This window comes from Rattus norvegicus, chromosome 5 (assembly GCF_036323735.1).
Source record: "Rattus norvegicus strain BN/NHsdMcwi chromosome 5, GRCr8, whole genome shotgun sequence".
Lineage (NCBI taxonomy): Eukaryota > Metazoa > Chordata > Mammalia > Rodentia > Muridae > Rattus > Rattus norvegicus.
This window is the reverse complement of record NC_086023.1, coordinates 60473897-60488467: the sequence shown is the minus strand read 5'-3', so window position 1 is coordinate 60488467 and position 14571 is coordinate 60473897. Positions and strand designations below refer to the sequence as shown.

Genomic DNA, 14571 nt, shown 5'->3' with positions numbered 1-14571 from the left:
GGAAACACTGGATTTGTTAGGGGAGATTAACCTGGAGATGTAGGTCTTGTTGGGGGTGGGAGGGACTTGGAAACTAATGCTAGGTACTGGCTTGTTAGTTTACCTGAGTTCAAACTTAGGTCAGGTTCTCTAAAATGGAGTCTGAATTTAAAAGATTTGGTCTCTCATAGTAACTGATTCTCTGCTTTATAAATGAGAATTCCTGGGAAAAGCTGTGTCCACAAAGACTGATGGATTGATTAGAACTTCATTGATGTGGAGAAGCTGGGGTGTTGCAGGCTTGGACCTACTGACAATTTATCTTCAGTGATGTTTACTTCACTAAGTATCTTTCCCTTGCCCACTTCTTTTTTTTTTTTTATATAAACAGTTTATTTATTCTAAACAGCAACACAGACAAAACGCCATATAAACACAAAGGAAGTGGTGCAGAATGCAGATGCTGGCCAACTTTGGATCTGAGGCTCATAAGCAACAGCCCAGGTTTCTGAGAAGGATGAGGGTAGGGAAGGAAGGGGGGACAGTGTGGTTCTGTCATACAGCCAGCTGGAGGCCAGAGCTCTGAACAGCGGGAAGCATGCCTGCATCCGAGCGAGCACGACACGAAGAAACTAGCTCCTAGGGGCTTACCAAGTACAAAAGTTTATCATTTTACAGCAGTTGAAATACTGACATCAATATTAAAATAAAAGCAAGTTTTACTCAATAATCAAAAATACAAAAGACTGAATATGCCAGTGGCGGAAATGGAAAATGGCGCCTGCTCAACCCTCCCAGGCTACTAGTAACTGTACGGAGCCACTTAGATCTGCAAAAGACTGTAAACAAGTTCTTGCCAAGCCAATCCCTTCCTCGTCATGGAGCCCGGGGCCGCTGCTTATGAGGGGGCAAACTTCTTCGCTTGTGCTCTAACCCTTTTCTCATATTCCACTCTGTTTTGGCAGTAAATTGTATAGGCCTCTGCTTGAGCTGGGTCTTGAATATTTGGTTCATTTAGAAGTTCTTGTATTCCTAATAAGATCTGTTTGATCGTGATAGCTGGCCGCCAGTCCTTGTCTTCCTCCAGGATGGACAGGCACACTGTGCCAGAAGGATACACGTTTGGATGAAACAGTGATGGCTCAAATTTACATTTTGGTGGTGAGGACGGATAGTCATCTTTGAAAAGCATCCGTAGCTTGAACAAGCCTCCTTCCCACGGAGTCCCCTTCTTTCCAGGGATAGTGCACTCCCAGTTCATCAGGTTCATCGTCCCTTGCCCACTTCTATGTCTTACCTAACACTCTGTGACTAGCGGATAAAAAAATAATTTTGGAATATATTAATAAAATCCCAGTTCCCCTCTAATGAAGGATCTAAGAATGTTGACAGATAACATTTAAAGGCTATAATAGAGTTATTATAGTGTACAGTTGGCTTTCAGAAGGCATAGAGGCAGTGAAAGAAGAGAGAGAGAAGGAATAAATTAAAAACTCTAAGGGGGCATTCATATTTAAGGCTTGGATGTGGGATGAGCGGGAGACTAAAGGAAGAGACTGAGAAGTGGTGGGGGCATTATGCAAAGGCCAACAATGGTACTGAAGAAGGACAGCCCAACAGTGTCAAGGCCGTTTAGGGGCAAACAAATAAGGGCTGAAAAATACCTTTTGGGTTTGGCAATAAGGAAATTGTCAAGGTGGGCAGATTTGGATTCAAGGTAGGGACAAGAAATGATAGATCTTTTAAGGACTTTGATCAGGAATAGCAGGGCTAAGGGGAATTTGCTTCTAAGACAGAAGCCCTATATGAATGGTTAAGTGACAGCAGGAAGGGAGGAGGAGAGGTCTGGAGATAATTGGTAGGAAAGGTTGGGGATTTTTTCTTTTTAATACAGGTTGGTCTTAGGGTCTTAATAATGATCAGAGATCTGAGCAGGCTGGCAGACATTAGCACCATCAGCAGTAGTAGAGTTGGGAAAACTGCACATCAGTATAGAGATGAAAATCCCCTGATTGTAGTTTTAGGCTGAGTTCTTGGTTCTGATCATGTGCAGGGACTTGGTTACCTGAGCTGGAGGAGTGGAAGGTAGGGAATGGACCAGGAGGTCAAAGTAGAGTTTTCAGAAGCATGAAGTTAAGGATAGCTGATGGACAGCTGTGATTCTCTTCGAGATCCATGCTGTTAGCCTGGAGGCCTTGGGATTTCTTCTGTCCTGGATCAGGCCTAACGCTGGAACCTTCTGAGGGAGCACATTGGTGGTAGCTGTAAGGACATAAGATAGATTTGAATGCTCTGTCTGCTTTTCAAAATGCAACTCTGCGTTTGGAAGCTTGAGGCTTATAGAGCAGATGTGGTGGAGCACAGTGGGGTTAAGGAAAATTGAGTTCAGTTAGGAATTCACTGATGGCCTTGTACTGACAAGTAAGTGTAGCTCTCACCTTCAGCAAAGAAGCTTCTTTTTGCAGCAGATGGAGGCTATTACAGAAAGCCATGACTGGTCAACATACAGAGAACAGCTGATGGGGGAGGGGTGCCCCATCACCCACAATACAACCCTGTACCTAGGGCTCAGGGTACATCATGGGAGAAGGGATGGGAAGACTGTAAGAGTCAGAAGACAAAAGTCTGCTGTGAGAGTGTGCCTTTGAGCTATAACAGAGAAGTCACACCCATGAAATCTCAGCAACATGGCTGCCTAACAAGATCTGAACGGTGACAGTAGTTGACATGCCAACATGGGAAGGGGAAATCTCATGGGGCCCCACTCCTGGATGGAGAGCTATAGGCAACCAAAGATTGCTGGGAGAGGGAGACTTCTCTTTCCCAGGGATAAACCCTATAATTGGTTATCCTGTACTAAGGGATCAGCCCTAAAACCATATTGTTGTACAAATAACTAAAGGGAATCAGCAGGTTGCATATGTTTCCACTCGTGTGTGTGTGTGTGTGTGTGTGTGTGTGCATGTGTGTGCACGCATGATTGTGTGCATCTGAGTGAGTGTATGTATGTGCACATGTGTGGAGTGTGTGTGTGCATGCATGCTTGCATGTATGTGATTGTGTGCATGTGTGTGAGTGTGTGCATGTGCAAGTGTGTGTGCATGTGTGTGCACACATGTGCTTGTATGTGATCATGTGCGTGTGTGAGTATGTGTGCATGTGTGTGAGTGTGTGTGCACATGCAAGTGTATGTGTATGCACACGCATGAGTGTGTGTGTGTGTGTGTGTGTGCGTGAGTGTGTGTAGCAATAATAATTAAAGAAAAAGAGACCATGGTTTTGGAGGAGGTGATAAAGAAGATGGAGGTGGTGAGGAACAATGTAGATATATGAAATAAAAAATTAATGATAAACCAACCAAACCAAAACCTACAACAGATCAAAACAGGGCCCAAAGAATGATATATATTAGCATATAAAGCATGTTAATGGATTTAACATAATAATGAAAAATTACAAATTGTAAAAGAAAACAATTAAATTTAAGGGGTTACCCAAAGTACACACGCATGAAGCTATGCCTTCTTCCCCTACTTTTTTCTTTTCTTCTTCTTAACGTTTATTTATTCATTTTATGTATATGAGTACACTGTAGCTTTTCAGACACATCAGAAGAGGGCATCAGATCCCATTACAGATGGCTGTGAGCCACCATGTGGTTGCTGGGAATTGAACTCAGGACCTCTGGAAGAGCAGTCGGTGCTCTTAACCGCTGAGCCATCTCTCCAGCCCCCCCCCCTTGTCTTCTTTCTTAATCTCCTCCTTCATCCTCCCTTTCTTTCTCTGGTCATATCTTCTGCATAACACTGGAAAGTCAGTCACTTCTACTGTATGAATCACTCCTGCTAAGAGAGATGCTTTGCTGCAAAAGCTCACTATTTTTGCTCTGGTGTTGATTAAAGTGCAGAGAACTTCAGGGAACATTAGATGCCCGGATTTTGCTCTTAGAGCTCATGGTGTGCTTTGGTGTGTCTCAGATTTTCTTTAGCCTTGGGATACTGCATCACTGTTAGCATCAGATGGCTGGAATTCCTTTACTAGTGGCAAGGGCAGCGATTGCTCACATGATAAGCTTTCAGATGACAGGAGAAACAACCTATCAACCTGTTCCTTTAGTTAGGAGTAAATCTATTTGGAGAATCACCATTTAGATGGGGCCAATTTTCACAGTCGCTATCACTTATGGGATCATTCTTAAGTATTGGGACTAGATGAGGAGGTGTGCCCAAACGATCCTCTATGATCATTTATAGTTCTTCTGTAGCTTGTGTTTGTAAATAAAGTTTTATTGACTCACAGCTGTGCTTCTTTGTTTATATATGGTCTGTGTCTGTTTTTATGATGCAGTAGATTGAAGCAGTTATTGCAAAACACTAGCCCACAAAGTCTAAACCATTTGCTGTCTGACTTCTAAGTCTGTGTGCTGCCCTGGGGGTCATGTTCCAGATACCACATGTATCTGTGTGGGATGAACACTGTATGTGAAGGTGATCCTGGAGCTGTACAATGCTGGTCATGTCACTGAACCTGAACACTGGGCACAGACTGAACTTGTGTACCGGAGAAATGATGGTTGTGTGGGATATCTTATATTAATTTTTTTTCTGATGTGTATATATGCTTATGTATGCATGTGTGTAGAGGCCAGAGGTTGACTCTGGGTGTCTTCCTGTGTTGCCCTCCACCTTAGTTTTCAAGACAGGGTCTCTTACTGAACTTGGGTCTCACTAATTTGGTGAGACTAGCTGACCAGTAAGGCCCAGGGATCCCCCTTTCTGTGAGTCTGCAGTGCTGGGATTACGTGTGTGCACTGTCACGCTTGTCTTTTGATGTGGGTGATGGGGATCTCAATCCAGGTCCTTACACTTATGTAGCAAAAACTTAACCTACGAACCATCTTCCCGGCCACATTTATTATTAGGTTGTTGTTATTTATTTGTTTGTTTGTTTATTTATTTATTTAAAGCTAGGTCCATACTAAGCCTCAGACCTCTGGGCTCAAACAGTCTTCCTGTTTCAGCCTCTTAAGTAGCAGAGGCTGCAGACATGTGCCCCACTGCTCTGGGCTCTGGGATTCAATTTAAAACACTAAGACAAAAGGGACTGCTGGGGGACATAGAGGAAACACTTATGGAAGGGTACTTACTGTTGGCTGTTGAGTGTGGCAGTTTGTATTCAGTATTTTTTAACGGCTCGATTTGCATGTCTTTGAAGACGTTTTAACAATAAGAAGGTAAAACCAAGCAACATAAAAGGCACGAGCCAATGATAAAGACTTTACGTTCCAAGGCGGCGGATGCCTTTAGTCCCAGCACTCATAGGCAGAGCTAGGTGGATCTCTGATGGATCTCTGAGTACAGGACAGCCAGAGCTACACAGAGAAACCCTGTCTCCATGAGGGGAGCCACCTTTAAGTTCCTATGGCAGAACTGGGGGAGACCGGTGGCGGCTGGCAGTTGGGGAGCTCTAAGTATAGAGTGTGTCTGCACTGATGAGTTCTAACACATCCCGCTATGTGTGTCAAGACTGAGTTCAGTGTGTTTCACGGTCTCTAGACCCCTGTGTTCTTAAAGGCTTGTTTGGCTCATGGTCTGTGCAGTGTTGCTGAAAGGCAGAGAAATTGTGGGCTGCGAAGTTAGAGACGATTTCCTATTGGTTTTGGGGTGGCTCTGAGGTTTGAGTTTCACCTGCACCTCAGAACAGAAACAGCATCTGTTTTGTTTGGATCCCTCCCTCATCAGTCTGATTACTGGGAACCTACACTCTGGCGAAGAGGCAGACCCTGATTGGGTTGCCATAGTAACCCTGAAATACAATCATTTGGCTACCCCGGAGTGTGAATTAGTGATTTGGACAATGTTCTTTGAATGAAAATGGACCCATTTTTTCCACATCATTTTTTCTCATATAATACTTTTATTTCTTAGGGTTATTTTACATTTTTTCTAGCTTTTGAAACTAAATATCTGTAGTTATATAGTTGAACCATATAATGTTCCTCCCTCCAACCCCCCACCCCCCATCTATCCCATTGCTCTCTTTCAAATCTGTGGCTTCTTTTTCCTTCAATCATCCACACGATGCTTTTTTGCCAAGTCTAATTAGACTCTTTACTGACTTCAGCCCTTACATGGGTGCCATTCTAAGGTCTCCCCTTGGTAATCGATGTCCTTTCCACTGCTCACGGCCTTAAATCACATTCAAGTTACTTATGACGGTGATGGTGCTTTGATATTTCCAGGTTTTTTTGCAACTTCACATCCTCACTAAAGTGGATTTGTTTTCTTTAATGTTGGAGTCTAGTTTGCCATCCCAGAAAAAAGTAAAATCTCAATGAGCCCTGCGGTTCACAGCAACAGCACTTGAAGCAGATGTTTCTGTTCACCCCCTGTTAGGCTAGGCTTACTGTTCTAGGGATGTGTACAGGTACTCATTAGTGTTTAAACTCCCTTCTTCTTACAACTATTCTTTTTGTTCTGGAATCATGTTCAAAGCTTATTATGAATAAGGCAGTAGGTATTGAAAAACTTAAATAAAGCCAATTCTGCTCTTGGAGAAAAAGATGAACAAAGTCAGTAGACCCGTGCAGACTAGGGTGATCCATGCTAAGAGGGAATCCAGGAGCATAGAGAATTAGGTAAACAGTCATGAAGGAAATGGCTACCAGTAAGAACATACTGCGGTGCGGCCCCTTAAGACACACCACAAGGTATGCACTGGTTACATCTCAATTGCCTAGGAGCTTGCGAGTTACACAGAGGAAGACTGGCAGACTGAGGATTCAGATCAGGTCAGAGCCCTCCTATCCAATGTATTGTGGGCATTCACAGTAGAAGGAACATGAGGACAAAGGCTGAGAGATACGATAGTGCGATGATAATTAGCTCTTTATTCTCATGCAAGATTGATTCCTCAGGAGAATGAAAGCCATTCTTCTCAATACCAAGGTGGTAAGAGAACATTTCCAGGTACACAGTGCTAGTGATAGAACACCCATTTTGTTCTCTCAGAGCCACAGTCTAGGGCTGCCAGACAACGCTAAAGAAAAATAGGTTAAAACATCTGAATATGTTTTGTTCTGCTCAGGCTTCCAGTCTGTGGGAAGGCATTGTCCACAATCTGGGTGAGACTTTCCCCATCAGTTAATACGCCCTGGAAATGCCTTCACAAACACATCTGGAAGTGAGACACACCAGTCTCCCAGGTGATTCTAAGTGCAGTGAAGCTGACAACCAGCTTGACATTATCCATTACAGTGTTCTGGACTCAGTAGACTTAACGTGATTGGAGCAAGGTGAAAGTAAAACTCTCAGACATAGAATCTAAGAAACATGGGCTGTTTATCAGTAGAAAACAACTATTTGAAAGACAATTTGGTCATGAACACTTAGAAAGTGAAAGAGATACATTAGTTTATTTTGTTCAAATATTGAAGAAGTTCAGAAAGAGAACAGATGCTGTTAGCAGAGGAGGCATTTGGGAGTGAGAACGACCTCTCAGCTGCCTGGAGCTGAGATCTGGTAAAGGAAGTGAGAGGAAGACTTCCTAGACTGGTTGCTAGGCATCCCTTGACTGATCAGATGACAAGTCTCAGAGCACTGGGTATCAGTAAAATGAGTCAAACAAACAAATGAACACAGTAAGTATTAAAAAAAAAACACCATTGCTGCTCTATCACTGCATTTGCATAAAGAAAATGGCCAGTAAGGACACCCTGGGTTGTTAGGAGTCAGGATGGTTCCCTTGGGTGTGGGAGCAATGGTGAGTGACAAGAAGGCAGCTACGTGGGTGGTGATGTTTGTTCAAACCTGGTGCTGGTGTTGCAAGTAGGTTCAGTCTACAAAAAGTCACCAGAATGCTTACTTATGCTTTTCACATTTTAAAATAAAACATTGAAATGTTAGAATGATGCCAGTATGAGGCTAGGCAGGAGAAAAGAATAAGGTTAGCTCTTAAATGGACCAAAGTAGACACAAAAAGACAATATATTGTTCTCTTATTTAAAGAGAAAGATAATTATCTAACCACTTGGCATGAGCAAGGTCAGGTCTTTACAGCACATCCTTAGCTAATATTAATGTGGGGCAGCTTTAAATTTGAATATAAAACTGAAACTGCAGAAATAGAGATACACACACACACACACACACACACACACACACACACACACACACACACACACAAAGATTACATAATAGCACCATGAAAACTGACAGGCAAATGAGTCTCTGGGGAAATTATTTCTAAAATTTCTACAAAAAATAAATAATAAAATGTTTAGGTTGGTTTCTATACTATTGTGGATATTGCCAAGGTAAATGTAATAATAAATAACTTTCTAGCCTGTACTTGTAGACAAGTCTTTGAATGTTTGAATTCATTTTATAAAGTCACACACACACACACACACACACACACACACACACACACACTCTCAAACAAAAAACAAAAACAAAATCAACTAATCAAGCAAACAAACAGAAAAACAAGACCAGATTTACTTGGAAGAAATAGTGACCTACCTTTCTTTCTGGTTATTTATGCCCCTGCAGAATTCACTACAGAATAGCTGAACTCCCCTGGAATGTTGCCACAGTCTCTGTAAAGAGTGATTCTGCTGTCTTAGAGGAAGAGAAGATGTGTGAAATTTTAATTTGTAGGTGAGAGATAGCACGTCAAGATGTACATCTTTTTGGTAAGGAATCATCGTTCTGTTGGGGGTTGCTACCTGAAGTGACCCAGCATCCCCGAGACTTCATTGAACGCACCTTCCGGTGAGTCAGAGAGCGTTTCTTTGTTGCTCAGCAGTGGGTGGCATGCCCTGCCCTAGCCAGAGAGACATATTGTGGCTGGTTTGCTTGCGCATGTTTAAGAGATAATAATAGAGATAGCAGATTAGCAAGTGCAACTGTGTGACAGCGGGCAGACATTACTTGTAGTCCCATCGGCAGTGGAGAGAATGCCACCAGGCCCTCTCCACAGCATTGGCTTTTAGCTGCTTTGGCTTCCAGCTGTCCACAGACACTACCTCTGAGGTCCCACAGGATCCATGGGTAGATGGGCTTGCCCCTTTGGCTTAGCTCTGCTGCTTAGAGTGGGCTTCTAGTTTGAGCCGATGAACCTCCGAAGTATCCTCAACACCGAGCTGCCACCATAGGCAAGGAAGAGGAGCTTCAGAGAAGGAGGAGCTTCAGAGAAGGAGGAGCTTCAGAGAAGGAGGAGCTTCAGAGGTGGTGCACTAGCCAGACAAGATATGTGACTGACTTAGAGGTTTTTCCCGAGAGAAGGACTGGGCTCTTTTGTGTACAGCTGTCACATTCTGACACTGAAATTATTCTTTTCTTTTCTTCCCCTTCCTCCCTTTTCTTCCTTTCTTTCTTTTGGCCTTGCAAGTGCTGAAATTTCCAATGTGGGCCACCTCACATGGCTCTGACACTAGTTTTGAAGGAGAAGGAACAGCCAGATATGTATGTATGTATGTATGTGTGTATATATATATGGAATAGTGTATACTTCTGGCTTGAATAAACACTGAATGAGAACCCCAAATTGCAAAGTCATCTGGGTGCGGGCAGGAATCCCTCCCCTCAAATCCGAGCATATTTCAGTGAGAGAGAGATAGCAAGACTAAAAATACCCAGGCAGCAGCTGGAACATGGAAATCCTTTGAGATTTACTTCATTTGCCTAGATTCCAGTCATAATCGTGTCGAGCATGGATTTAGTTCCCCAGATAGGAGTCCTCAAATACATCACCTCAGGTTTTGTTTATTTAGGAAACTTCCTTCCAGGTTTATAAATCCCAGTAGGTCACATAAGTCATGCCATTTTCGTATAGATTAAGAACTGTCATAAAGACAGGAGCATAAGTATGCGGGGGTGGGGGGAGGGGCACGCACACAAGAGTACACCATGGTCTTTGAAATTGTTTTCATTTCATCATTCAGATGGCAAAATCATCAGTGATTGTGCGTATTAACTAGTAGCTTTGTATGCTTCTGAATGCCATTTAACAGATGAATTATGAGATGTGGGCATTTCATTCAGAACAAAGGAACGTTATTAACTGGTTTTGGTGCTTTTAAAATAAACATGTAGAGGAACAGAAGGTGCAATAAAAGACTATAATGAGAAATCTGCTCAATACTTAAATTTGAGAAATTAAGACCATTTGACTGTAATAGAGTATCCACTTTGTGCCAGAAGCTACACTATTCAAGTTCATATTCCATTTTCCCCAATTATCTGGTTCTAACTACCTTTAATCTATGTTTATGCAAATTGCTTTTTAATAGCTCCCTCAGAGACAGAAGACAAAGTCAAGAAAAGCTCTACCAACACTTCTTGAAATTGACTCATCGAGTCCACCATTTGTCATCCGTACCTGATAAGCACATTAGAGCAAGAACACTTCTGTCTGGTGTAGTAGTTATGTGTGGAGTGAGTCTATGCCAGGGACATAGTGGTTGACATAGCTCTGCCCTTCATGGAAAGAGCTGAGTACAGTACATGTGTGGGAAGAGAGAAGAAGGGTCAGTGGAGGGTAAGAGTATGAGGCAGCTCAGTATTGTGAGTCCATCCAGTTTCACCAGGGCGCAGTGGCAATGACTAGGTGCCCAGAAGGGGCCTTTGGAAGAGAGTCTTATGTACCAAGTTGAAAATGTCACTTGGTCAGAAAGGAGCAATGTCAGCTCTGAAATGGTGCAGAGAGTCAGGTATGGAGGACTGTCTTAACCACTATTCTATTGCTGTGAAGAGACACCATAATGAAGGCAACTCATTAGGAAAGAATTCAATTGGGGCTTGCCTACAGTTTCAGAGGGGTTTACGGTTTTCATATCTGTAAAGAGACACCATGACCAAGGCAAGTCTTATAAAGGACAATATTTAATTGGGGCTGGCTTACAGGTTCTGAGGTTCAGTCCATTATCATCATGGTGGGAAACATGGCAGTGTCCAGGCAGGCATGGTGTTGGAGGAGTTGAGAGTTCTATATCTTGTTCTGAAGGCAAACAGGAGAGGACTGACTTCCAGGCAGCTAGGAAGAAGGTCTCTCAAAGCCTACCCTCACAGTGACACTCCTACTCCAATAAGGCCACACCTCCTAATTGTGCCACTTCCCAGGCTAAGCACATTCACTGTCTGGGCTAAGCATATTCACTGTCTGGGCCAAGCACATTCAAACTACCACAAAGGATTAATCCATGATTATCATGGCAGAAAGCATACAGGCATGGAGCAGTAGGTGAGAGCTTTATATCCTGATGCAGACAGAGAGGCACTGGGCCTGGCTTGGTATTTTGAAACCTTGAAGTCCACCCCAGAGACACACCTCCTTCCATAAGGCCACACCTCTTTTATCCCCAAAGACTTGAGGTTTTATTTGCCCTGTAGAATGAAAAGGTACAAGATGTTTCTCTTCCTTCCCCCACCCCTTTCCTTGCTTGTAGTCTGATTCTATATATAAACAACAATTAATATTAATGAGATCAACAATAATTCTAAGTAACCTGTAGTGGAAAAATTTCAAATCTGAGCTCTAATCACAACTTAGCCTTTCCTGGTTCAATCCCCCCTCAATATAATACTTTTATTGGTTATTATTATTTATTATTATTTTAATTTCACACAATGCAACCCGATCACACTCATTTCCCATTCCTCCCAGGTCCATCTCCCAACACTTGTGTCCTCTCCCCAAAAAAGAAGAAAAAAAAAGACCACACCAAGTCTAATTTGTGTTGCCCATATACTCATTGTAGCACGGTCAAACTCCCAGTGACCAGCCTCTTAAAGATAACTGAGACCACCCCCCCTCTGCCAGAAGCCATCAACAATGAAGATCTACAGTTTAGCATCCCTATAACAGTGTTTAAATATTCTCTTTGATGACTTCCTGTCTAGATTCTTTCTTTTCCTCTTTCCTTCTTACTTTGTGTGTGTGTGTGTGTGTGTGTGTGTGTGTGTGTGTGTGTGTGTTAGGGGAGATTATCATAGAAGCCTTCTATGCTTTTTTTGCTCAGCCATGAATCTACAGTCATTGATGCCACTGAAAAAGAAGCTTCCCTGCCATAATGGTCAGCGGCTACATGAATCGTGAACTTCCACATGGTTTCCAGGAGCAGCAAGGACCCTGGACATCAACATGGCCTCAGGTGGCAGCATGAATCATGAATATGGTCATATTCTCTGGTGGAGACACCAAGATGGCCTCCTGTGGCAGCATGGGTCACAGATATAGACATGACCTCCAATGGCAAGGCCACACCTCTTATTCCTTTCTAATCAGTACATGAACCAGTGACCAAGAATTCAAGCATATGAGCCTATTGAGGGCATCTCCTTCAAACCACCTGAGGGACAGAACTGAGTTTCATTTTCCTTGTGATTAGCTAAAGTTCAACTCTCTGACTCTGACTGTCCTTTAACATAAAATGGTATATTTGATAGTCTGTTGTTTTTAACTCCTCAAGGGGAGGGTCTGGGACTAAATTAACCACCTTAGCTTTTCCAGCCAAAAGCAACCAAAGACATTTTGAGATGTTATTGATTTTTGATTGCATTATTTTATTTTCTGATTAGCTACTGAGAACCACAGAGATTAGGAGCTTTTTGTTTTTTGTTTTTTGTTTTTTTTTTTGTTGTTGTTTTTAAGATTCTAGTTTCTCTGACACTCACCTGGTGGTTGGTGGAAAGAGAGAGATTCAGCCCTGTGCTATGTTTCTCTTTCTCCATCATTATTGAAAGTTTGGGGGATACCTCGGTACCCATGAGGACAATACATCAGACGCTTGTTCTGTCGGTTCTTTGACTTCATTTCTGCCCATGGTCTCAATCTTCATCCTGTCTCAGCTACTCATTTTTGTGTCACATCTGATATATTCAATAGTATCATCTATCAGTTGATTCCATTCGCAGTGTCAGGTTCAACATTTTTGGTTGTGACTTTTTTCAGAAAATTCTCTTTCACTCCCAAGTCCATCAATGCATCAGGTTGAGTTGTCCAATTCACTGACCCGGCTGTCCCTCCCTCCCGCTCTCCCCTGTCATACTTCCCTCACTTGGCTTAGGTTCCGTGGCTTGTCACCAACACAGACTCATTTATCCACACTCTTGTCTTATCTAACTGACCAGTTGTGTGTGTTGATGACCGTTAGCCTCTTCTGGGCTAGAATCCCCCTCAGGGACCTGTGTTTTGTCTTTTTGCTCCTAGCTGTATCCCATGTGCTCAGAACATGGTTGACCCATGGTAGGCACTAGGAAATGTAAGTTGAATGAGTGAGTTAATCAGTAAAGTTTCACTAATATTTTGGAGGAATTAATGTATGCATTCGCAGTAGAGAAGCTAGCATATGTTTCTGTTCTCATTACTTTAAAATATTTGTTTCAATTTTTCCTCATTTGTCCCTTCCCTCCTATGGAAAGACAGGCCTCATTCTGAGAAGACTTCCTGTATTTTCCTCTTGAGGAACAGATTATAGGGCAGCCTGAATCATGTTCTGGGCATCCTCCAAATATACAGAGACAAGGGATTGGGGAAGGAAATGGGTACGTGATAGGTGCCACCTCTGAAGCTATCATATTGCTTTTGGACCCCATCTCTAGGTGGATATGAGTCCATAGGCATTGGAATGTACATCAAGAGCTTGGGAAAGCGGCTCCAACAATGGTAGGAATTAGTGAGGGAGGTCATTTCTTTAGTTCTGTGATATAACTGTAGATGGAAATAAAACAGAAGAAATATGCAGAGAAGAGCAGAGAGGGGCCATGGCAGAGTCATGGGACATGGATCCAGCATCACTAGAGATTCTGGTGTTGTGAAAACTCAATGTCAAACTGATTGACGTTGACTATGGTACAAGCTGAGCGTGCTCACATGCGGCATGCCCATCTGCAGATATGGCCACGCAACCACTACACTTCGAGTTTTAGATGTGAGTGTAGGCTTTCAGTAGTTAGATTCAGTGTACTAAAAGAAAAAATGAAGATTTTTCTTTTCAAGTCCTAGTTTGCTTTTTATTGTTGTGATTAAACACCTTGGCCAAAAGCAGTCTGAGAAGAAAAGAGTTTATTTGACTTACATTTCCATGTTCTAGTACATCACTGAGGAAAGCCAGACGAAGAACTCAAGGTAGGAATTTAGAGGCAGGAACTGAAGCAGAGAGACCTTCCGTGGTCTCCATTCTTCCATGAACGGAGCTTACAGACATGTCCCTCAATGCTTGCTTTCTCAGCTTGCTTTTTTCGACACCCCAGAGCCACCTGCCCAGTGGGGTACCACCCACAGTAAGTTGGGTCCTCCAATGGCAATCATTAATCAGGAAATTGCCCTAAAGATTGGCCTGCAGGCAATCTGGTGGAGACATTTTTCTCTGTTGAGGAGCTCTCATTCCAGGTGACCCTAGCTTGTGCAAGTTGACACAAAAACAAAACAAAACAAATCCAAACAAACCAGCCATCACAGTTAGGGACCTGGGAAGGGTGAAGAACAGTTGATGGGAAAATAGAAATGACCAGATGGTGCTGTGACAGGACCTTTCGATCTCACTCCAGGCATCCATTAATTGCCCTGTCAATCCTGTATCCCCGTCCT

General features: G+C 42.8%; 1 protein-coding gene across 1 annotated transcript; it reads right to left on the bottom strand.

Moving 5' to 3' along the window:
* Positions 1 to 375: 375 nt before the first annotated feature.
* On the bottom strand, positions 376 to 12749 carry LOC120103068 (SUMO-conjugating enzyme UBC9-like). The gene is made up of 2 exons (XM_039111465.2): positions 12657 to 12749; positions 376 to 1276 (listed from the first exon to the last, which is right to left on the bottom strand). The coding sequence occupies exons 1-2, from the start codon at positions 12747 to 12749 to the stop codon at positions 878 to 880; spliced, it is 492 nt and encodes a 163-aa protein (XP_038967393.1). The 3' UTR covers positions 376 to 877.
* Positions 12750 to 14571: the final 1822 nt, after the last annotated feature.